The sequence below is a fragment of the Physcomitrium patens genome, chromosome 22 (assembly GCF_059467195.1).
Source record: "Physcomitrium patens ecotype Gransden chromosome 22, ASM5946719v1, whole genome shotgun sequence".
NCBI classification, from domain to species: domain Eukaryota; kingdom Viridiplantae; phylum Streptophyta; class Bryopsida; order Funariales; family Funariaceae; genus Physcomitrium; species Physcomitrium patens.
The window spans coordinates 13434239-13459329 of NC_143431.1; the positions used below are offsets into that span (position 1 = coordinate 13434239).

Below are 25091 nucleotides of genomic sequence, written 5' to 3' on the forward strand. Positions count from 1 at the left end.
ATGTTCTTGCTCGTTGTCATACTGTAATTGCTTATACGATGTAAAAATTAGTTAGAACATATAATATGTTCATAAGTCTTGGTGTATGTTAGAATAGTTAATAGATTAATTTAAAGTGAGTAGAGATAAGAAACTTTATTTTGAGTTTTACCTATTTTGATTATGGCATTTTAAAAAATTATAAGACCTAAATATTTAATATGAAGTCTTGAGAGGAGATTAGAGCCTAAAGATAAAAATCTAAACTAATAGGAGGCTTATTGGAAGGAATGAAAGCAAGGCATGGTTGGATGAAGGCAAGGAATGGAGATCTTCATTTCTATTGGTCGAAGGCCATATCCAATGGACTTCAAGGAGGCTACCCGAGGCCTTATCAAGAATTAGGATTTTTTTTTTAATGCATTTGAGCTTTGGAGGCTAAAATCAATAAGTTTAGTTTTATGGATATGGATTGGATACAAATTTTGTGTAATTTGGAGTTTTTATGAAGGACTTATTGGCACTCAAAGGTAAAGGTGTCAATTTCATACTTACTGTCTTTCTTTGGGGCATAACATATCTTTATAGAGAGCAACAAAGGATCAGCAACTAGGGTTGCAGAGAAGACTTTTTTTACTACACTTTTCATATATTTTTTAATAAATTTGGAGTTTGCATGAAGAATTTATAGAGAGTTGAAGTGAGTACATCCAAATCAAAAAAAGTAAGTAAGTGATTTTACTCATAATAATGGTTGGAGCCATGTCTTAAATTTTTGGATGAATTTTTAGCTTAAATATTTTGGAAAATATAAAATTTTGTATTAAGAGGCTATACATACAAATTTTGTGGCATTTGAACTTACAATTTGTGAGATATGAACAAAATTGCATGTAGATATATAAAAACTAGAATTTTAAGCTATTTTTAGAATTTTGGTGATATCTTAAGATCTGCAATGAATTTGAAATTGAAATTTGTTGTGATAGTTGTTAAAAATATATCAGTACTTTATGTAAAATTTGAGTGTATTTGAATGGTTCGATTCAAAGATATGAGATATCGAACTTTGAAAATAATACCTCATAAGAAAATATAAGGATTTAGAGTTTTTATTTATCATATTTTGGATATTTTTTAGAACTTAAGACTTATATATTTAGTATAATTGCTCCTAAAAGTGTTATATATATATATATATATATATATATATATATATATATATATACAAACTTAGTATTTCTTATCTCAAGACTTCATTGAGCAATTAGTGGTAGCTAGAAGCCTAGTACTTTCTTGAGGCAAACTCTCTCTACTTCGACATCGTCTCATAATAAATTTCTTGCTTGTGCTCTTTTCTATCTATCTTTTAACTGGCGTATTTTTTTAGTGTGATGTTTTCATCCTTATTAATTATAATCTTTTATTATATAATACTAATATTACTTTCTATCTCCTATCTAACTACACATTTGGTTATACTTTTGAATCAGCATCAATTTTATAACCTCTTATGGAACATCCAAAACCACTCGTTTGATAGTTAATTCCTAACATTCATTACTACTATCAATCCCTGACAATGGCACCAAAATATAGTTGTCATTTTACTTATTTTTCAAATACCTTCTTAGAATAAATCTATAAAAGAGAGTTCAAACATGAAAAAAGACTATCTGCATGAGTTTAAACATTAGGATCACACAATTAACTATCTTCTAATCTACTAAAAACACCCACAAAAGCTACAATGCCTTCTACATTCTATTAATTTCTCTTCTAACAAATAAAATATTATAATTCATAATTCTATCTTATGCATTCACTGTCTCTTTTCCTCTCCAAACTTATAACAACAATATGTAATATAGTACTATCTTAAAAGACTGCATAAATCATTCTATAATCCAATTACTAGAATTTTCCAAAACTAACTGTTATTTCCAATAATCTACATCACACAATTTTAGACTCTACAAACTTCTTTTTCTGGAATACTCTCAACTCTCAATAAATAATATATTATAACTCTCTTAGTCATATCTATACTTCACTAACATCTTCAATTATCAACATTCCAACTCTCCACTTATAATTCAACATACAATAAATTTAATTTTTTATTTGACATCATATAAATCAAAACTTTTTTTTATTACAAAATTTTATTTCACATTATTCAAAATCTATACATTTTCTTTTTTCTATAAAAATAAAAACAAGAGGGAGCACCAAGCTTATCCCAATTCATGACTATCACAATCTGCCCATGTCTACTTCTTCTTTAAATGATTTATACTTATCCAAAATAAAGATTCTAACCAATATTTCTTATTTAACCACTTTTTTAACTAAATCATTCATCCTACCTCTTAAATTAACTATCTTTTGGATGATAAATCAATTTTATCAATATCTAATCAATGTTCTACAAAAATCAATTTCTACCCATTCTACTTAATCCAATAGCTTATTGGTTGGAAATACTCACATCTATGAAAATAAATTTATTCTTTCATGTTTCTCTCTTAGAAGCTTATTCAAGATCAATTATTTTGAAAAGAATACAATTATCACTGTGTTGCATTGAAATAGATAATCATGTAGAATATGAGATAGAAAAGATCATTGATTTTTAGTAAAAAGAGGCAAGTTGGAATATTTTATTTGTTGGTGTAGTTAAAATATCAATGAGCTTATGTAGGAACCAATAATGAATCTAATTAATGCACCACTAAAGATACAAGAATTTTATTGACATTATCATTTAAAACCTAAATCAATTTTAAGATTACTTTTCTATGAAGCTACTATTAGAATGTTGTACATAATAAAGAAAGCAATTATAAAATTCATTCTTCTTGTGGAATTCAAAAATAAATAGAGACGTGATATTCAAAACATTCAATAAGAAGATTTTAAAAATATTTTTAGAATATTTTATTAAGTTTTAAAAATGTTTCAAAAGATTCTTAAAATACTCTAATAAATTCTTTTAAAAAACTTACTAGAAAATTCTAAAAGGTTTTTAAAATATTTCAGAAAATTTTAGAAAGTTCTAAAAAGATTAAAATTATTGTATGAGAACCTTTTTAGAGTTGCTTCATTTTCAAGCAACATAAAAAATTTCTTAAGAAACTTCCTAATACATAGTATATAATAGAATTTAGGTTGAAAAAATCCTCAATCTTGATACCAAATCTTTTAAAGTTCTAGCTAACTTCTATTAGAATTGATCTTATAATCATTTGATTTAATTAAATTTTTAATTAGCTTTCTTAATGAAATTCTATTATTCAACTCTTTATTTCATTTTATGTATAGTGTATCCATGATAGTCAATATTTTATATAATTTAAGCTAAGTTCTTAAAATAAATCATAAAAAAACATGGTCTTATCATAGATCCTAAAACAATTCAAACTACTATGAAATAATATTGTAGATTTACTTATTTATAGTAATTTGAATAAAAAAAGAAGAATGAAAAACTCCAAGTGTACATAGACTATGGAAAATTTAACAAGTGCATGCAAAAATATCAATTTTATTGCCATTTATTGATATCATTTTAGAAGAAGTGGTAAGTCATGAACTTTATACATTTATGGATGGATATTTAAAATACAATCAAATATCCATAGTCCAAAAAGACCGCCATAAAACTACTTTTACTACACCTTAGACCACATTCATCTATGTGGTCATGCTTTTTAGACTTTACAATGCTCATGTAGCATTTCAAAGAGCAATTTCATATGTCTTTTTAGATCCAATATACAAATCAATGATAGTTTTTATTGATGATTTTAGCACCCAGTCTTCTAAGACAACACATCAAGATTATATAAAGACTAATCTTTAGAAGTATAAAAAAGCTAAGATGGAATTAAATCCTGATAAAATATTCCTCACAGTTGAAAAGAGAGTCCTACTAAGATATATAGTATCAAAAAAGGATAGGAAATCCAATCCAGAGAAAGTCAAGGTAATTATAAAATTAAATCTTCTTTCAATGATAAAAGAGGTATGAAGAATCTTAAGATACATTTGACAGTATAGGGAAGTTATATAAAACTATGCTACACTTTCCATACCCATAAATTGACTAATACAGAAAGAAGTGAAGTTTGAGTGAGAGAAAAAATGCCAAGATGCATTTGATACTCTAAAAGAAAAACTTAATACCTTTTCAATCTTAAGACCCTCTAATTAGTTATTATTCTTTTACGTATTTTGTAATGCTTTGTTGGCGGCAATAAGAAGCACCTTATATCAAACAATTAGAGGGAAAAGTAAAAATTATTCCATAGCCTTTGTAAGTAGGCAATTGAATCCAATAAAAAAAAAATTTACTACCATAGAATGAAGATACCTTGCTATGGTTTTTTTTGTCAAGAAGTTTAGATACTATCTTCTCTTAAATTTGGTAGTATTTTTTGTAGACCACTTGGCAATCAAATACCTTATTAACAAGGTTGATTTGAGTGATAGACTTATAAGATAGATGCTTCTATTAGAAAAATTCAATTATACAATAGAATACAAGCTTAGAAAAATACACAAGCAAGCAAATTATTTATCCAAGTTGTCAAAAATAATTGGTGAAGCTCCAATTGATGACACCTTGATAGATGAAAGATTTTTTGATAATTCAACCACTCCCACTTAGCATGAATTAATTACCAAATTTTTAATAATTTAAGCCCTTCTTTCTCATCTTTCTAAAATAAAATATAAGAAGGTAAGAATCAATAGTAGATACTTTTCTATAATTAGAAGTAAATAATATAGACATAGAATCAATAAGATATTAAAGAAATATATGATGGACAAAAAAATTCATTTTATTCTATCGGCATGTCAAAATAGTGCATATGAGGGATATTTTTTAGAAGCTTTAATTAGCCAAAAAGATCTTAAAACTAGCTATTATTAGCCTATATTATTTTAAGATACTCATAAATATATAAAAATATATGATGTATATCAATGATATGTTAGAAATGACTTAAAAATGAGTCTCCCTCTCCGTATATCTTTACCTTTAGTTCCCTTTAGAAAATAGAGAATTCATTACATTGAAGAGATTAATCTCAATTCTATTAGTGGTATAATACACATAGTGGTAGCCACCAAATATTTGACCAAGTGTGTTGAGGCAAAAGTAGTTAAAACTAGCAATTCCTAACAAGCTGCCAAATTCCTCTATAAGCATATTATCACTAGATTTGGATATCCAAAAATCTTTATTAGTGATAGAAAAAAATATATATATATATATATATATATATATATATTGAATGAGGTGATAAAAGACTTGACTTCAAAATTTAAAATTAATCATAGAAAGATTATTCTTTATTATTCTCAAACCAATGACTATTCAAAACGAGTCAACCAAACATTGATTAATATACTCAAAAAAACAATGACAACATCTAAACAAGATTGGGACATAAAACTTTTTGCAGCCTTATGGATTTATAGGATGGCGTTTAAGGTGACAATCCAAGCAATCCCATTTTCATTAGTTTATGGCATAGAAGTTATTTTATCAATCAAATTTGAGATTCTTTTTCTTTATATTTCTTTGATAAAATAGTCTTTAATTAATAAACTCAAATGATTAGAAAATCTTGATGAGGCTAGAAGACAAAGTACTCAACATACAAAGGTAATTTTGAGAAGAAGAAAAATTGCCTTTGACAATGACATAAGATTAGAATTCTTAGGCCTAACATGTTGGTCTTTTTACAAGATGCTAGGAGACTAGATTTCTCAAATAAATTTAATGCCATATGATTGGAATCATATCTAGTCAAAAAAAGTCTTTCCAAACAATTCAATTTGATTACAAACTCTCAATGGAGAAGATTTTTTCACTAAAACTTCAAAAAATAGATGTAAAGAATACAAAGTGTGATTTTTTTCATACATGTGATCAAATGGCTCATCCTTAAATTCACTCTTATTTGACTCATTAAATGAAAAATCATCAAAATTGGATAGAATTTAGGAAACTAAAACTCTAGAATTCAAGAGAAGAAATTCATATATTTATTCATCTTATCTTTTATTCAATTTAGTTTTCTATAAAAAAAATTAAAAAAAATAAAAAATAAAAAATAAAATCTACATATTCTAAAAAAATAAGAACAACGCTTGATTAAACTTTTAGAAAATAAAAATTGGTGGATGTTAGAAAAGAGTAGTTAAGTCTTGTATAAACATCTAAAGATTGTAGAATTGTTGGTTAAATAAGGAACTGTTAATGAAGTATCTCAAGTTTGAACTCAGTTGAAAAAAATAAGTTATTTCAATGAGCTAGTATTAGTACAAGAAAGACCAATAATAAACAATCAAAGGATATAAGCCTTGTAAGATTGATGTCATGCTCTTCTCAGATTAGAGAAGATTCTATAATATTATTTTTTTAAAAAATTCTAATATTTTCTTGTCTTTAAAAGTCTTAGTTAGTATATATTTTAAGTCCTTTGTTTTTATTGGATAAGAAGTTAGATCAATCCAACTTAGTTGAAATATAAAATAGCAATAGCTCACTCATTTTTATTTTAAAAAGAATTGATAGCTTCTGTAGCTATGTCACTTTTTAAGTAGCAGATTTTACACAATTAATTCTAGGTTCTTCTTCTTTGCAAGTCATCCCAGATGGTAACTATGTATAAGTCATCAAATTGACTCACTAGTTGTGTAGGATAAAAAGATGTATTTAGAGTGCTTAAAACCATAATATATTATAAGTAGTGTAGAAATCCTTAAACAAATAGAAAATTACAATGCTAGTTGTAGAAATAGTCTTAGTAAGTCTTAGAGGCAATTATCTTAATTAGTTTAATATTTTTTATTTATTATTGAATATTAAGGATTATTTATTAATTTTAATATTCATATTGGCCTTCTATCTATACATATTATGTATAAAAAAACTGTAAATATTAATTAGTAGCTAGAAGAAGCATGAAAAAGAATCCCATATCTTTTTAATCATTTATATAAAAAGTAGAACTTATAATAGATTTAAATTTATTTTATTACTATAAAAAATTATAAAGGTAGAAAAATATAGATTTGAATTGATATTGATATTTTCAAATAATCATAAGAATTTTTAGAATTTATTTAAAAATATTTAGGAATTTTTAGAGCAATTTCTAAGACTTTGGTAAAAATAAATTTTACCACTTTGAGAGCCATTATGAAGAAATGGAGTAAGATTTGAAGGCCATACAAGATTCCTAGGCTAATTGGGTGTTTTTAAACACCACAATGAAGTCAAAAATTCAAAAATATTGGTTTTACTAGTAGAAAATAGGAAGACTAGTAGCTAGTATAGTCCTTGCAAGAAAAGATGTGTATAAGTTTCATATGGGTTGTAGCACCTTGAAGGTAGTTAGGAAGATAAGACTAAGGCCTTGTGGCCTCTTTTAGACACTCTAATATACTACTTGTAAGCCTTGGTGAAGCTTGAACTCTTGATTTTTTAACCAAATTATCCTTGACGTAAAAATTATTCACTTAACTTTTTATTTATTTACTTATTATTTTTAAACCTTCATAACTTACTTATAGTAACTCGGATTTATATGCTTCTTATACCATTAAAAAGATAAAATAATTATCTTTTTTAAAATATATTTTTTACTTTTACTTTTTACTTTTTATCAGATAAAAATTCAATGAATAGACTATGATTAATTTTATAATGTACAAATGCTTGATTGCACTTGTTTCACTTGTTTTTGTGTTGTGCTTCTTTTTTTTGTTATTCTTGCTACTTCTACTTCATACCACCAATTACAAGCAACTCTTAATTAAGGCCATCTTGTAATTTGGATTAAGGAGTGAATTTTATACTCATACTATTCCACCATAGAAAAAATGACATGATTTGGTATAGATGTTGAAGCAGCTCCAATCATCTCTATATCTCTACTTTGTATCATTCTTTTTCCTTCTTGTTGTCACAGACACACATATTTACTATGATATTTATTTATATGAATAAATAGAACTAGATAAAAATAGATTTATTTCATAATATTTTATAGAGTGGCTTCCTAGAAGCTTCGTAAATATTGTTTTAACTTTACATGTATTTGTAGTTGATAAGTAGGATAGAAACTTAATTAATAAGTTTATCACATATTAGTATATTATAAAAAAAGTTAACTATGTGGCGTATATATAAAAAAAATTATCTTGCAAGTTAAGATATGTATCTTGTAAAGTCAACACATTTTGAAGATCCTATAAAACATCGCCACATAGCTGTTAGTTAAAAGAATATATGAAAGCAAGAGTGAAGCCTTCTTCACTCTTGTCAATAATATTTTAGTCTTTTAGTCTTATTTCAAGACTTTCTAGTTTTCTTATCTTTGACAATAGCCATTCTAGTTTAATACCATATCATCTTTGAGTGACTTTCTGGTACTATGAGTAACATAAGAATGTATTAAGTATTTTTTTTTTCAAGATTCATGTCCTTAACTATTTGATAAGAGTGCCAACTTATTATTTTTTATCTTATTTTAGAAGTAATTAGATTATTCCACTTCTATTATTATATTTTGAAGGTTACAGACTATCTACCTTTCAACAAACAATCTTCTTTTTTAACTTTGATTTTTTTCTTAAAGAAAAAGAATTATCTCTGTTTATAGAAATTTTCATTTGATATTAGAGATAGCAGATTATCCTCCTCTTATTTAATTTTTAAAATTTTTTTGAATTTTCTATAGAAGAAAAGATTATGGATGCTACTCTCAAAAGAAGTGAGAATAGATTTGCAACTATTGTAGATCTTCATGAGCTTATCAACACTCTAAGAGTAAAAATTCTATGTATTTCTAATGTAAATCATTGAGATACTATTCCTACACCTATGGAAGAAGTTTAGAGTCTACATCAAAAAATTGTACAATTAAAAGAAGCAAGTAGATTGATTTCACAACCAAATTTAAGAAGTTCTTCTTTTACAAGTATGGCAAAGACAAGGATTAGTATGCTTGAGAAATTTGATGAAATAAGATCAAAATTTCAAGGATTTTTGCAACAAGTCAAGTTCTATCTAAGATTGCATTCTTTCAAATATCTTGATGGATTTACTCAAATCAGATTCATAGGTAGACTTCTATCAAGAAGTGTTCTCTCTTGGTTTGCATCCTTAATGGAAAAGGATTTATGACTCTTTTATGATTTGAATTCATTTCTAAAAGTATTTACGGCCACATTTGGAGAAAGTAATAAAAAGAGAGTAGCTCTTATCTTTGTGATAAAGATCATAGTCAACCACCATATATATTGCTAAATTCTAAAACCTTACTTGCAATGTAGATCATAATGACAAAGCCCTTATCAATCAATTTTGATATGGATTGAAGGATAATGTCAAAGATTTGTTATTGATAATATCAAAGGTAAAATCTTTTGAACAATTTATTATTCAAGCCATTGTATGCAACAATTGATTATTCAAAAGATGTTAAGAATAAACACTTGATTGGAGAGAAAAAAAATCAAATAATAATAGCAGCTTCCAAGTTTTTAGAAACTTATTCATCATAGCCAAAATCAATGCAAATTAATACAATATGTTTTGAATCCCTCACAAAGTAAGAAAAGACTTGACGATATTAAAAAGGCTTATGCTTATATTATAAAGATACTAAATACACTATTGTCAAGGACATGAACTGAAAAATAATGCATAAATCAATGAAATCTATGTCAAAAAAAAAGTGACAAAATAAAAATAAGAAAGTACGTAGATTAAAAAAAATTAGAATGGCTTATTATCAAAAGACAAGAAAACTTGAGATTTTTAAAATTGAACTAGAAGCAAGAAAAGAATTGATAAGAGTGAAGATGACTTTTTTTTTATCTCTATATATACTATTTAACTAAGGGCTATGTGGTGATGTTCTATAGGACCTCCAATATGTGTTGACTTTGTAGGACACATGCCTTAATTTACAAGATAAGTTTTGCTATGTGTGGGCCACATAGTTAGCTTGGTCTTCAAGCTAACAACATGTGTGGCATATGGCCAACTTGTTCACCACGTTTCTAATCCAAAAAGTCAATTATAGACATCTATAAAGTCAAAGTAATATCTATAAAGCTTCCAAAAAGCTTCTATAAAAGATATTATAGAATTAACTTATTTTTACTTACTTCTACTTATTTATACATGTAATTCTTGGCTTACATGTATATGTTTGTGATAATTTATGAACATTATCCAAAGAAACAATGTAACCTCAAAATGACAAATATGGTTACTGAAGAAGACAATGTAATAGAAAACAAGCTTTTCCAGCTACAATAGGGACCATGCGGCTAAAATCTCATATAATTTCTAGTAAAGGTCTAATTTTCTCCTCAAAACTCTGACCTTGTTTTACAATAGAAGTTTATTTAGGACCAAAAAATCACAAATTCTTTACTTTATTAAATTTGAAAGCCTTAACCTATTTTAAATACAAAGTTTTGGTCAAAAAATAAGAAATGATTTTAGTTAAGAAAACTAAATCCATTTATGTAGAAGTCATAGATGGTCGTTTTTTATCTTTTAGAGATGTTATACATGAGATTGTCCTTTTAGATGTGGCAATTAAAGATTATAATAGTATAGTAATATTTAATGTAATAAGATATTTATCTAATTTAATTATTTTAAGATTATCTTAGTTAAAAAAGTATAATCTTCAAATAGATTGGATGTCTTGTAATTTTAATTTTTTGATAGTTTAATCCAAAATTTTGTTAGTCAAGTAGAAATACATAAGTCTACTATATCCAAATTCTTATTGGTAGATGCAAGAGCTTTCATGTATGCCACAAAAAAAAGATTATCTTTTCTTATATATGCCACATCCATTTCTAATGGTGAAAAAATATCAAATAATATTTTCAATCAATATTAAGATTTCTAAGATATTTTTGAAAAAAAAAATGTAGATATTCTTTTAAAGCATCGTCTTTATGATTGTTCCATTGATCTTCAAGAAGGAATTCAATCACTATTTGGACCAATCTTTAGCCTATTACAAAACGAGTTGGATGCACTCAAGGAATACATTGATGAAAACTTGGCTAAGAATTTCATATGTCATTCTAAATTTCTAATGAAGGCTCTTATCTTATTTGTGAAGAAAAAAGATAAATCTTTGCAGATGTGTATGAACTATCAAAGACTCAATAAGATCACCATCAAGAATAGATATCATTTATCTTTGATTTTAAGACTTTTTGATCAATTCAATTAAGCAAAATTCTATACACAAATAGATCTATGAAGAGCATATAAACTGGTACACATTAAAAAAGGAGATAAATAAAAAACTATGTTTTGAACCAAGTATGGATATTTTGAATACAATGTCATGTCTTTTGGACTCACAAATGCACCAACTGCTTTTTAACATCTAATAAATGATGATTTTTGTGAATTTCTTGATAATTTTATCATTTGTTATTTAGACAATATCTTAATCCACTTTAAAAACATAGAAGACCATGAAGTTCATGTTTGTTGTGTATTACAAAAACTTAGAGATGCAGGATTATATGTCAAGTTAAAAAAGTGTGTATTCTATACTATTCAAGTTGACTTTCTATGATACATTATTTCAAACAAAGAGCTAATAATAGATCTAAAAAAGATCTAGACTATCATGGATTAGAAGTTTCTGAAAATAATAAGAAATGTGCAATATTTTTTGGACTTTGCCAATTACTATTAGACCTTCATCAAGAATTTTTTTCAAGTTGCAGCTCTATTTATATATTTGACTTGTAAAAACAAACTTGAATGGAGTGAATAAGTCAAAGCATCATTTGGTGTTTTAAAAAAGAAATTTATTTTTGCACCAATCTTATATTGTGTTGAATTTTTTAAGATATTTTTTATAGAAACAGATGCATCAAACTTTGCCTTGGATGCAATATTGTCACAAATGGGAGTAGATGTCAAATTCCATCCAATATCTTTTCATTTCAAAAAAATTTGGCAACCAAGATTAATTATGAAATCCATGACAAAGAACTCCTTGCAATCATAGATTCATTTCAAAAATTGCATCATTATCAAGAAGGCACCTTGAGTCTAGTCACTATATATATAGATTATAAGAACCTTGAGTACTTCATGTTGGCATGTATTTTGAATCATTGCCAAGCTCGTTGGAACATGTTTTTATCAAGATTTGATTTTAAGGTCACTTATCAACTTAAAAAATAATAAGATTTGTCAAATGCTCTCTCTAGACATTCTTATTTTGTACCAAAAAGAAGAGATGCATCTTTTAATAAATAAAGAATGATTATCTTAAAGCTAGAGCATTTTCACCTTTGAGCAATAAAATCAATATTGATTGTTGATTCAATCTTTATCAAGCAAATTCAATCAAGTATGTCCTCTGAATCTCTTCTCCATGATATTAAGAATAATTCTTCTAAATTTCATAATACTTCCAAGTTTGGGTTCAAAAACAATCTATTCTATTTCAAGGGATGATTATATATTTCAAAAAACAAGGCACAATTACAAGTTCTTCAAGCTTGTCATGACTTTTTTGCAACTAGATATTTTAAAAATAATAAGACTTTGGAGCTAATATACAGAGATTTTTGGTAGCTTCAAATACAGAAGGGAATCAAAGACTTTGTACAATCATGTGATATTTGTTCAAGATCCAAAAATCCTCGCCATCAATCTAATGGATTTTTTTAGCTATTATCTATTTTAGAACAATCATGGTCTTCTTTTTCTATGGATTTTATCACAAATCTTTCAGTCTCAGATTTGTATGATTCTATATTTATAATAATAGATTATTTTATCAAAATAGTACATTTTATATCATGTACAAAATTTGTCATAAGTAAAGAATTGACTAAGTTTTTTCCTAATAACATCTATTGCTATCACAGATTTCTTAAAGATATTATATTAGATAAAGAGACTTAATTTGTATCAAGATTTTGAAGAATCATCTTTAAGATTTTAAAGATGGATATAAAACTCTCTTTGGCTTTTCATCCTCAAATTGATAGGCAAATAAAATGAGTAAATTAAGTTTTCGAGTAGTATTTGAAATGTACCATCAATTATCATCGAGATGATTGAACAACACTTTTTCTATTAGCAAAGTTTGCATACAATAATTCAATATATTCTTCTATTCAACAAATAACTTTTTTTGTCAATCATGGTTATCATCCAAAAATTGATACTTTTGACTTTTCAAAAATTGATAATCCTACAACAAAAGATTTGACAAATTATTTGTTAGAGCTACATGTAACAATAAAGATGTAATTAAAAGGAGTTCAAGAACAACAAAAGATCAATATAGATGCTTATCGCAAGAAAAAACTATGATTTAATGTAAGTGACAAGGTATTATTATTCTTTTGTAATATCAAGATTACTTATCCTTGAGATAAGTTGGACTATTATAAGCTCGGACTTTTTCTTATTAGTGAAGAAGTCACTCATGTTGCTTATCAATTACATCTACTAAAGTCTATGAAGATCCATCTTGTATTTCACATGTCTTTTCTTGAGCCATATAAGAAAATGAATATCTCAAGAAGAAGACAAATGCCACCTCTTCCTATAGAAATGGATAATAATCAAGAATTCAAGATAAAAGAATTAAATTCAAGGCAGCACCAAAATAGATTGGAATATCTTGTTCATTGGAATAAATATGATATTAGTAAATGCACATGAAAGCCAGCAAAGAATCTTACAAATGTAGCAAAGAGAGTTGAAGCTTTTCATCAATATCATCTATCAAAACCAATATGAAGAATAACAAATCTTTGCTATAAAAGAAATAAGATTTAGAAAAGATAGCATTTTATCTTCTACACTTGTTTGGTACTTTTGTGCACTTGTAATGCTAAGGAGATGGAGAACCAACAATTAGTAAATTCAACTTAAAAGCTATCACTTCCTGACTTATTAGACAAAATATTATAATTGTCACAACCTTCAAGACAATGTAATCAAGATGAAAATCTTTAAGAATGACACTTCCTTCCTCAAATAGATGGCGAGATACAATATATTTGATATCTTGATATTGGAAGAGATTCCTGATGTTTGGTGATTTTATTAAAAATTGGAACAATTCCTATCAGTGTTTTAAATATTTTATTTAAAAGAAGTTACAAAGGCCTCACTAATAATCAAATCACAATGTAGTCTTCTTGCCTTAGTATGGACCACTATCAATAGCTAAGAAGACCTATCAACCATCTTTGAAGAGAACAAAGATCAGAGTACGTGGCAAATATAATTTGTCACACCTTGGATTTCATCAACACATGATGATTGCTCTTTATAGAACTCATCTTAGAAATGGAGGTAATATCATGGTCATACATATTTATTATGATATTTATCTATATGATTAAATAGAAGTAAGTAAAAATAGATTTATTTCATAATATTTTCTAGAGAAGCTTCTTAGAAGCTTCATAGATATTGTTTTGATTTTATATGTGTTTATAGTTGATTGGTAGGATAGAAACTTGGTCAATAAGTTAATCACATATTAATAGCTTGCAAAACAAGCTAACTATGTGGCATATATTTAAAAAACTTGACTTGTAAGTTAAGATATGCATCTTGCAAAGTCAACATGTTTTGGAGGTCTTATAGAACATTGTCATGTAACTCCTAGTTAAGAGTATATATGGAGGCAAGAGTAAAGCCTTCTCCACTCTTATCAATGCCTTTTTAGTCTTTAGTCTTGTTTCAAGACTTTCTAGTCTTTTAATCTTTGACAATAGCCATTCAAGTTTAATACCATATCATTTTTAAGTGACTTTTTGGTTCTTTTGAGTGACATAAGAGTGTATTAAGGATTTCTTTCTTGAAGTTTCATGTCCTTAACACTTGTGGTGGTAAATTGAGTTGATACATTACAAGCATTAATTCTCTCAATTATTTTTGCACTTGTGCCCTTGTATTTTTTATTTTGACAAGCTCTGCCATAATAACATTTAGAAAAAAAGAGATGCCTAATGTCACTTAAGAGAAGTAAAAGAAAGGACTTGAGAACAAAGAAATACTAAAAGCAATATCAATTTAGAAGAGGGTAATCTACAACTTCTAATACACTTATGTTTTATCAAGAAAAATGAATAATCCACTCTTAATCAAAAAAAGAAAAGACTTTGTTATTGTAAGTATATTCTTGTGAATTTATCAAAGATAAGAGCTCAATGAAAGCAAATAAATGAGTGAGACATTTTCAAAGAAGTATAACAAAATAAAAATAAGAAAGTATGTATATTAAAAAGAAATTAAAATGGCTATTGCCAAAAGACAAAAAAACTAGACTTGTTGAAATTAGACAAGAAGCAAGAAAGGAGTTGACAAGCATGAAGAAGGCTTCATTCTTGCTTCTACATGTGTATATTATCTACTTAAGAGCTATGTGGCAATAATCAAGAAGACCTCCAAAACGTGTTGACTTTGCACAACATATATCTTAACTTCTAAGACAAGTTTTTTATATGGACGCCACATACTTAGCTTATTTTGCAAGCTACCAACACATGTGGTACGTGGTTAACTTATTGACCAAGTTTCTAACCTACCAATCAATTATAAATACATGTAAAGTAAAAGCAATGTCTATAGAGCTTCTTAAAAGCTTCCCTAGAATATATTATGAAATTAATCTATATTTACCTACTTCTACTTATTCATATCATCTAGGTAATAATTATTGTAAACATATGTCTGTGACAAAGTTCTTAAATTGTTCAAACCCATCTATTTTACAATCAAGTGCCAAATTATATTAGATGTATTTAATTTAATTTATTTTGGTGATTTTTCATCTAACAAACTTATTCAATTAGTTGACTTTATTAGTGTCAACAAGCAATAAAGACTTATGTAAATAAATATATCATAAAATAAAAATACTTAACAAATCAACTAACATTAGTGATTTTGAATAATATCATTGCCAACATCAATGGCTTTGAAGTAAAACTATGCTTTGCAATAGATATCACCATTTTCCAAAAGTTTCTAATGATTATTAAACTACAATAAAATCTCCAAGTTTAAAATAGATATAATAATAAATGCAATTTGCACATAATTCTTAGTGTAGATATTTATATTATTGCTATTGGATGCCTTGTAGATTGAGAGATATTAATAACCACATATGAGACCACAAAATAGGATTTAAACAAAATTTGTTTGTTTCAATTGAACTAAATACAAGCACATTCATATTTCATTCAAGTCTATTTGTTTTGTAGAGTATTTAACTATTCAATGATAATGAGGCATGCTTCTACTTGGCATTTCTAATAAAAAAAAAAAATACATCCTAATTATCCCAAAGAATATAAATAATCTAGAACATTAAAAATAATTGCAAATTTCTAACTTCTTAAATCTAATATTCTATTGCATCATATATACATATGTACATACATAAATATATAAGCACCTACATACATACACAAAATATGCACAATCAAATATTGTTGAATTAACCACATAAAATTTGCTTGGATCATGATTTTATGCACACAAACCATGATATGCAAATGTAGATTTTGTGAGGAGATCCAGCAAATTTCATAGTGAAATTGGAAAAAATTGGCATTAAGTAGACAGGAATTGAAACACTTTAGAATGTCTAACAGCTCAAAGAAAGAAAAGGAAGGAAGAAAAAACAAGAACAACAAACAACAGAATCACATGAAACGTGATGACTTCCACCAAGAGAAAAGAAGGGGAGGGTTGGGTTGAGAACCCAGCATGGAACCCAACCCAGAATTGACGTGAAGAGTTCCTCGCGGCTGCAACGTCCGGACTGGCACACCCCGAACCTTTGTCGCTCCAGCGCGCGCCGGCGGACCCGGAGGGTTCCGGTCGTGGGCGGGGGGTGACGGGTGCGCTGGGTGGAACCGTGGGCAGGTCGCGTTGGATTGGAGAGTTAGGGTTAGGGCTGGGGGTCAGTGCTAGGCGCCGTGGGGGTGCCAATGAGCAGTATATGTATGTAGGTGAGGTGCCAGAATTGAAACAGGTGCGGGAGTGGGTCGGGCAGCAATGGGACGGGGAGGACTTGGTAGGGCATCGGTGGTGGAGGGGGAGTCGGGACAGGGTCCGAGGCGTGGCGAGTTGTGTGTGATGTTGAGAGTCCGAGCGAGGGGTGGTCGCAGAGGATGAGGTGCAGATTCTTAGTCGGATTCCCTCCGATGCGAAAGCAAGTGACGCGTCCCTGCGCTTCTGATGTGTTTCTGTGAGTGCGTGAGGCGGTTCCCCTGCGTCCCTTCCCGGCGCGGTGATGTGTCGATGCGGGGGAGGGGGGCGGCGCGGGCGCGGTGTGGCGTTTGTTGGGCGAACGGAGGCTGCGGTGAGGATTGACAGCTCCCTCTACTGAATAGCAGTGAGGACACCGCTTGGCATGAATCGAACCATAAAACCATGGCCGACTCTGAGCAGCCTGCGTGGGTGAGGCGCGTGACGTTAGCGTGTGGTAGGTGACATGGGGATATGAGGATACTTTCCCCAAATGATCGACACTGATTCGAGCTGTGCGTTCATGCTCCAAGGAGCCAAGCCAGAAATCTGATCCCTGGGGGAGTTGCGTGGGTGAGTGGTGGGTGTGAGGCGGTGAGGTAGGGGGGCAGAGTCGGTGACGATGAACTCATAGGCTTGTTTCTCAAACATTCGCAGTGGCCGCCTAAAGCTTTCGCCCCGCCGGGCTGGAGAGCTAATGCAGCTTCCAAACCTTCCTTGGATATCTGAGACTCTGTGGGGGTGGTAGAGTGGTAGAGTGAGTGGGCCGTGTTTGGCGATGATTAGAAAACGCCCGCGCTTCTGAGGGGAAACCCGCTGAGGTGAAACGGACAAAATGGTTGAATTTCTTCGGATGAGCCTTGCACGGGGGAGCGATCAGAGAGCGTGGGGAGTCGGGGGGAGGGAGTGAGGTGTTGCGAGGAACCGATGATGACAAAAGCGGAGTGAAGCTTTCGAGCCTGTGATCATTCCATTGTTACACACACTGAGGTTTGCAAGGGGTGAGTGGATGGGGTGGAGGAATGTCGGATGCGTGGTCAAGCGAGTCAGGCGTGCTCATTTATTTATGTTTTTGTTTGGGTTTATTCGTCAATGGCAGAATGGAAGCAGGCGGACCGCGGAAAATCCAGACTCACGATGTGGAGCCCTGTGCAGTGAGCAGGTGAGTAAGTGCACGGTGAATGGGTGAAACAGGACACCGGAAGGGTGTACCTCTGAGAGCTCATCCCACGAGATTCGCTTGTCCCGAAGACCCACAACCGCACCCTTCTCAATGATTTGATACTTAAACCCTCGTCATTGAAATATAAGAGCAAGATTTCTAAGCGAAGGAAAAAAAACTAGCTGGATGTAAGTAAAGCTTTGCTCACTAGCAGAAATCGATATTAAAAGTATCAAATGAACCAAAGGTAAATAGTCAAAACATGCCACAAACGAGTAGGGCATGAAAATTGTAAACAGTTATAGGACACAATGTCTTAATAAAAGAAGAGAGTAATTCTACGAAACTTGTCTGGGATCTATCCCAACCAACACCTATTGCTGACAGCAAAATTCGACTGCTGTTAATTGTCTCCAACCACCAGGAAGTACGAAATATCCAAGAGAAGGAGTTGAAAGAGGTCCAATGCACAAAATGACGAATCCGACAAAATGAGCTGCAATGAAAAACAATTCTCCTTCGCTACGACTCCACATAATTGCGAAGAGTGCAGGAGCAAGTGAACCTGCAATAGAAAGAGAACACAGAAAATGGCCATCAACTTGAAATCAAAGCACTACTATGTTTTTTTATTGGTTCCACGTTCGACTGACAGCTGTGAAACACAGCATGTTAGCAGTTACGCTTACACCGATGAATTAGTAGCTTCGCCTGATTATGCACTGATTCATCAGAGGGAAATCTTCATATCGTCGAAATACTCATCTGCTCCCGTGTTCTCTGAAGTGTTACTGGTGAATTCTTCCTGAGACATGCATGGGGCTGCGAAATACACATTGTAAGCAGAAACCAAGCTGTATGACGTCATCTGCCAGGTCATGAATTTCTCCCCCATGGTGAATAGTTTGATAACGTCAAGCTGCATGCTTTCGATTGAAGCAGTAGTTTCATTGATCACTTGTACAAGCTGCGCACAGCACTTTCTTGGCCTGCAGGTGCATTAGCGTTTCAACTTAAAGCAACCGCTGTGTGCCAGCATGTGTACATGATCACACGACTGGATTATTAGCTGCTGGCTAACTAATAGCTTCACATTCTACTCTAGTTTCCTTCCCACATGTTCTCCCGACCTTCTGCGGCGGAACGGTTTTGTTTCCGCGGTGAGGATCTAAATAAGTCAACCATCTCAGCTATGAGAATCCGACACGAAGGTTTAGACGCCTCAACCACACCGAATGGAGAATCATGTGAAACACGTCGTATCTTTTGGGCGGTTGGTGGAGTACAAAATGTCTCTGCACTTGCGACACCCTCTCCTGCATGGACGTGTAAGTTTCCATGGTGACGTTTTGCAGAATGGATTTCAGGTTAGGAATGTCGCTCTCTTTAACGTGCAAAGAGAAAGACTCCCAGTTGAGAACATCGCTGAATGGCAGGATGAAGCTGTCGGCGATGATCACCGGCACACATTCGTTGTAGATGGCTTCCACGATTCGGGGGCTGTTCACCTCGTATCCTCCAGGACAAATACAATACCTGCCACCACGCAAGTGAAATCTCAGTTGAAGCAATTGTTTCGCTCCAAGGATACAGAAAAACAAGAATCTAAGAAGTGAACCCGAAGACTGCGACATCAGCTTGCACCTGCTTGTTTTCATGAGCTCGTGGTACTTGAGGTGCGCAGGAAGCCATTGGTACACAATCACGTCATCGTCTTTGCCCTCCCAATGCTTGAATAGCTGGGGGCGGACAGGACCGTGGTCACGCCCCGCGAAGAAGGCCAAATGCGGCCTGTCTTTGGCAGGAGGACCGCCAAGCTCCGCGGGGATGTGTCCTCCCACCAGATGGATTTCTGGGAGGCTGACGTCTTTCCACGGCACGTATCCTTCGGAGGAGTTGGCATTGCATAGCACACGGATGGACCTCGTTCCCAGGTTCATATTTTCCCTCGTTATAAGCGGTCCCCAATCGTGGCACGAAAGCATGAAGTGATCCGCCCCGCCACTCCGGTTCCAGAATGGGTACTTGTGCATCAGAACGTCCACGTAATCTCCCACGAAGAGCCGGAGCGGATCCATGTCGCCGGACTCTTTCTCGTAAAGGTACGCGACCATCATGGCCACACTGAAGGGAAGGAAATACACGTGAGCATTGTCTGGATCGTGGGTTACGAAGGGATTGTCTCCCTGCAGTTCCTGAATGAACCTGCCTTCCACGGCGTAGATCTCCTTGCAGGGTCCATTGTGCACCAGCGGCTCCTCCCCTTCCGAGTATACGTACACTTTAAACCGCCTCTCCATCTCCCTGTAGCTCCTGTATCACGCCAAACACCGCACATCAGCAACAGCGGACTGTGTCGCTATCTGGGAGAATTATCAGTCGGAGGTGGTGGGTTTGATTCAGATCTCACTGACGAAAGGCTGCATGGCTTTTGTACACGTCTCCGTGTGGGTCATAACCCTGGCCACCGTCAACCGGAGTGTCATTCTTATCTGCCGCCAGGTACGCGTGTCGGATTGCAAATCGCGCCTGCAACAGGCCATACTCCAGCTTATCTAACGCTGTCGACAGAACCGGTGGCTTCTGCACAGTCCACGCTACAGGATCGGTTCAGTCATCTCAGGAAGGATGCTAGGACGACTCCCGAATCCAAAACTTTCGAATTTAGCCTTGGAAACGGTGCTGTGAACCAACCTTGGCAGTCCGTGGTGATGCCAGGGGTGGATGTGCAGCTGTCTCGAGATAGGGTTCAGGGATGGGGCCCGAAATTGAAGAGTTGTGGAATTCCGGCAGAAGAGGAGATGGACGCGGAACTGTCTCCGAAGCGGTCCCTGCATCGGCTTCAGCTGAAGGGCTTTGAATCTCTGGTCGCGGAGGTGAAGCATGAGTGGGGACCGTTGGTTGAGACGGCGCATCCAAACGTGTGATCACCGGTGCCGGCGATGAAGTTGGCAAGTGATCGGCGTCCTCCCGATTCCTTGGAACGCCAATAGCAGGGGTAGTGAAGTTCGCGGAGCTTCCTGTGTAATGCGAATCCCACACAGCCATAATCAGAAGCAGGCTCGTGCAGAGGGTTTGGTCTCAACCATGCTCAGCGGCGGTCTTGACATGCTGCATGCCAAGCTCAATCTCTCATTGCATGATGAACATTTACATTGACTTCGGATGTAAGTTGGTGATGTAAAGGTACCTTGCGCCGGTTTCCCGTCGACGCTTTCCGTGTGGACAGCTCCTGACAGTGTGTGCGCAGCATTCCCTTGCTGCAACACTGCGTTAGGTCCTTCGGAGAGCCCAGAAAACCAAGGAATCGAGATCTGGCGCCATTTGTAGGAATCCAGCACAAGGACTCCACCTATGAGGAATAACACCACCACGAGCGTGGTTTGCACTGTCAAGAGAGTAGCGCATCGGTACATCACGCTTCGGCTTTCCCCGGGCTGATTGAGTTGCCTTCCCCCACAGCAGCACCCTACAAGCTGCATCCTATTCTGCGCCATCTGAGGCCAATGACTTCTCACCCTCTCCTAACCTTAATCACCTCCATCGACGTAAGCGCAATGAGGTACGTTGTCTCCGGGTTGGCTGCAACAATGTAAGGCCCTGGCGAAACCATCTTGCGTGGAGGGATTTTCGCGACCTCTCCCAGCACGAAGTTTTCGAATCCTGTCATTGGAACAACATCGTCTCAAAAACTAGGGAAAGAATGTTCTTGCCAAACAGTTTGAGCTTATTCTATGGCCGAATTTGTTGCAGCGGATCGATCGCTGCTGGCTGTGAGACTCCAGCTGCAGAACCTTGTTAGTGGATTGCAAAAACGAAACGTTTTCGTATTCCCAAGATAATACCTCTGCAGGACATTGTGGGCTACGTCACAGGATCCCAGTTCTTTGCGCGCCGGTTTGTCGTCTCATCTTCCGAACAGAACATCTCATGCGCAGACTGGGAAACAATGAGATGCGATTATTTGGCACGCAAGCTGAAGTAAATATATGTGAATATATCTTACCACGACCAACTCACAATCTCACAATCTGCAACACCGATTGGACCTCCGACGAATCTGTGTGATGCATCATCGAGACTGATGGTTTTCACCCCTTACCTGAAAAGCAATGCTCCACTTGAAACGCTGAGGCGTATGCCCCGAAAACCATACTAGGATTCGATACACCACAAGGCTGAACCGACTCCTGTCGCTCCGCCCCCAACAATTAACCACCCTGCCCCACGATTTGGCAAACTTCGGTCTCAACTTCCCACGAAACCAGCACCAATGTTGAAGGCATTCTTCGCACGTAATTTACTTCGACCGTCCTACAACGCACCCAAAAGACGAGCGTCGGGCTTCACCTCGAGGTCTATCTAAATTTTGCAAAGGCCCCGAAACCTATTATGCTGTCGCGGAGTGCTCCCAAGAAGAACGGCTGCATCAATCACAACTGCGCTCTTATCGCGTCGACAGGCTCGCATGTGCGCAGCATGCGCGATGATCTCCGGCTTCTCACTCAATTACAGCGGCACACAATCGGGAGACTACCAAGTGGAGATAGTTCAGCCAGCTGGAGATGGAAATAAGGAACTTGCACCTCGGGGCTTTGGAATCACGAGCGTCCGGAGAGAGCGAGCTTGCCCGGCGCGAGATGAGCGCAAGAAGAATGGGTTGACCACTTTGCAACAAACCCAACCAACTTCCGGGAGAGCAGGGAACGGAAAAGAAAAGGCTGCGGGGCCATCTCACTTATAGACTCAGCCCCGATGTCCATGCTTTTGTCGTGGTTCGTGCTATGTGTCGATCATCAGCTCTCGCAACCTTCAAGCTTGCAGGCTTCTCCTTCATCTGTTTCTTGCTGCCATGCCAAACACCTCACAAGGTAAAGCGTGAAAGGCTTCAAAGGCTGGACGCATGCCATCCCTCCATCGATCAGTTGCTGATGCGATCTCAACTGACGATTAGTGACACTGAAAGAATCACTCTACATCTGTTCCATTGCCACCGCATTGGCCACCTGCTTTTCCAAGCCTGAGGTCGAAGCACAGGGGTGGAATCAGACCAGACAAAACTTTGCGTGACTGTGCGGGAACTGCAGAGGAGCGCGCACGCGGTGGATAGATTTACTGCTCGAAGAAGCCTGGAAGCCAGTGGCGGCTAAAGAATAATTCACATACACGAGCGAGGATCGATCTTACTCACGCAGACAGATTCGTTCTTGTCCGGAATTCCACGAATAAAGTAACAAATTGTGCGAAGTGATGCAGTGATGTGTGTGGGAGTCAGAGCCAGGACGTTTTCAGATCACCTTGTTGATCATAACCAAAAACGGAGAGCAGAAGTTCGAATTCGATCACCGGAGATGATCGCATCCCTCCAAACTCATTCGGCTGATGAGGGAAACTCACACTTTGGGAGCACATGTGCACATCCTACGGGTTACCAAATTTCAATTCCTCAATGGCCTTTTCACTCGGGTGTGCATCCTGGAAATCATTTCGTACTCGCACGTTACACTCACAAGAAGATCTGATCACACCCGGCTTGCAATCAGCTTCGCACACTTCAATCACAACGTTCATCCCTCTGATTCCGCGCTGGTAGCATCCTTGATGACCACTCACGTCTTTAATTGCGAGTAGAACACGAATCAACGTGAAAATAAGATTCTACTCAAACGATTAACTCCACCTGAGCAAACCCGTCCATCATTGATAGCCATGCGGTTACAATGTACTGCACAACACGCAGGCTGTGGTCGAGAGAGTGGGTAACAAAGGACGAGACGATATCTGGATGCATACATACACATGTAGCTAGCGAGCGAGCTACCGGGAGGCAGAGATGATTGGAGCAACACCTCTGCCTCCGGCTTGTCATCATCCTCGTAGCTTAGCCTGTTAGTTACGCTGCTCTAAAGCAGCATGGAACTGCCTTCTTTAGAGCAAGACCTGCTCACCAAAAGCCACCAGAGTCTGCTACATTGTGTTAGGGTTGAAAAAGTCGACCCTTTCACGTGCTTGTTTAAAGAAACCCGTGAGAAAACTGAAGAGGTAAGTTGAGCCAAGGCATTCTCTATGCCAAGGGGAATGGCCCGGCAAGGTGAAAAAGAGCCATTGGGAAGGTCACCTTATGCACCTCACATCTTGTGTGGTGCATAAGGTGGGGTGAGGAATTGTTAGTAATTTGGAGTGAGTCCCTGTTGCCTTAAGGAAAGTGCCTATGACATCTTCTTCTTAGAGTCTAAACTACAATTTAGACTTAGTTAGAAGTTAGGAGTCAATTTGGAGGTGAAGGGCAACACCCAATGTGACTTCTAGACTTTGGCGTCAACAGGTGATACCACGAGGTAAAATCGTGGTGAGACCTTGAGCTTTAGTAAATCAGGACTAGAATTGTGGTATAGTATATTTTAGGTTGCCCTACACCTTGATGCAGAGTCGTACCATGGCATAGTATTGCAATGCCACCTTGGATCACAACATGATTGTTTTCAAGACAAAAGTCCAATACCATCTCGTTTTGTTTTAGAACCTCGTGGGGACCTTTTTAGACTATTTTAGATCTATTTTCATATTTGTGTTTAAGTGAATAACGTTGTTTCATTGGATGTTTTAAGAATTGAATAGAAGCTCAAAGCCAGGCAACATTACATATGGTATCAAAGCCTTTAAGGTCGAAATTGGGAATGAAAACTTAAAGAAATATTTCTACATGAAATTTTGGCTAAGGCAAGTAGAATTAGTTAAGATGGTAAAGAAAACTACAAGATCCACTTTCTAATAATTAAAAAATAAAGAAATCCTTGAGACCAATGAATATGATGTAGAAGTGGATCAAATGAGAAAACCAAAGAGAAGATTGGT

General features: G+C 34.5%; 1 protein-coding gene, 1 long non-coding RNA gene and 3 other non-coding genes across 5 annotated transcripts; 3 read left to right on the forward strand and 2 right to left on the reverse strand.

The window, feature by feature from the left end:
* The first annotated feature begins 17542 nt into the window (after window positions 1-17542).
* Window positions 17543-17632, forward strand: LOC112275409 (small nucleolar RNA Z103). Its single transcript, XR_002967722.1, has one exon. It is a non-coding gene; the product is annotated as a small nucleolar RNA Z103 (small nucleolar RNA).
* Window positions 17633-17685: 53 nt separating this feature from the next.
* Window positions 17686-17807, forward strand: LOC112275414 (small nucleolar RNA SNORD14). The gene has a single exon (XR_002967727.1). It is a non-coding gene; the product is annotated as a small nucleolar RNA SNORD14 (small nucleolar RNA).
* A 40-nt stretch (window positions 17808-17847) lies between these two features.
* Window positions 17848-17935, forward strand: LOC112275422 (small nucleolar RNA U36a). The gene has a single exon (XR_002967735.1). It is a non-coding gene; the product is annotated as a small nucleolar RNA U36a (small nucleolar RNA).
* A 490-nt stretch (window positions 17936-18425) lies between these two features.
* On the reverse strand, window positions 18426-19161 carry LOC149986663 (uncharacterized). Its single transcript, XR_016499998.1, has 2 exons — window positions 18926-19161; window positions 18426-18801 (listed from the first exon to the last, which is right to left on the reverse strand). It is a non-coding gene; the product is annotated as an uncharacterized LOC149986663 (long non-coding RNA).
* LOC112274711 (putative glycosyltransferase At5g25310) lies at window positions 19138-21733 on the reverse strand. Its single transcript, XM_024504411.3, has 5 exons — window positions 21427-21733; window positions 20931-21256; window positions 20647-20819; window positions 19881-20549; window positions 19138-19772 (listed from the first exon to the last, which is right to left on the reverse strand). The coding sequence occupies exons 1-5, from the start codon at window positions 21731-21733 to the stop codon at window positions 19427-19429; spliced, it is 1821 nt and encodes a 606-aa protein (XP_024360179.1). The 3' UTR covers window positions 19138-19426.
* Window positions 21734-25091: the final 3358 nt, after the last annotated feature.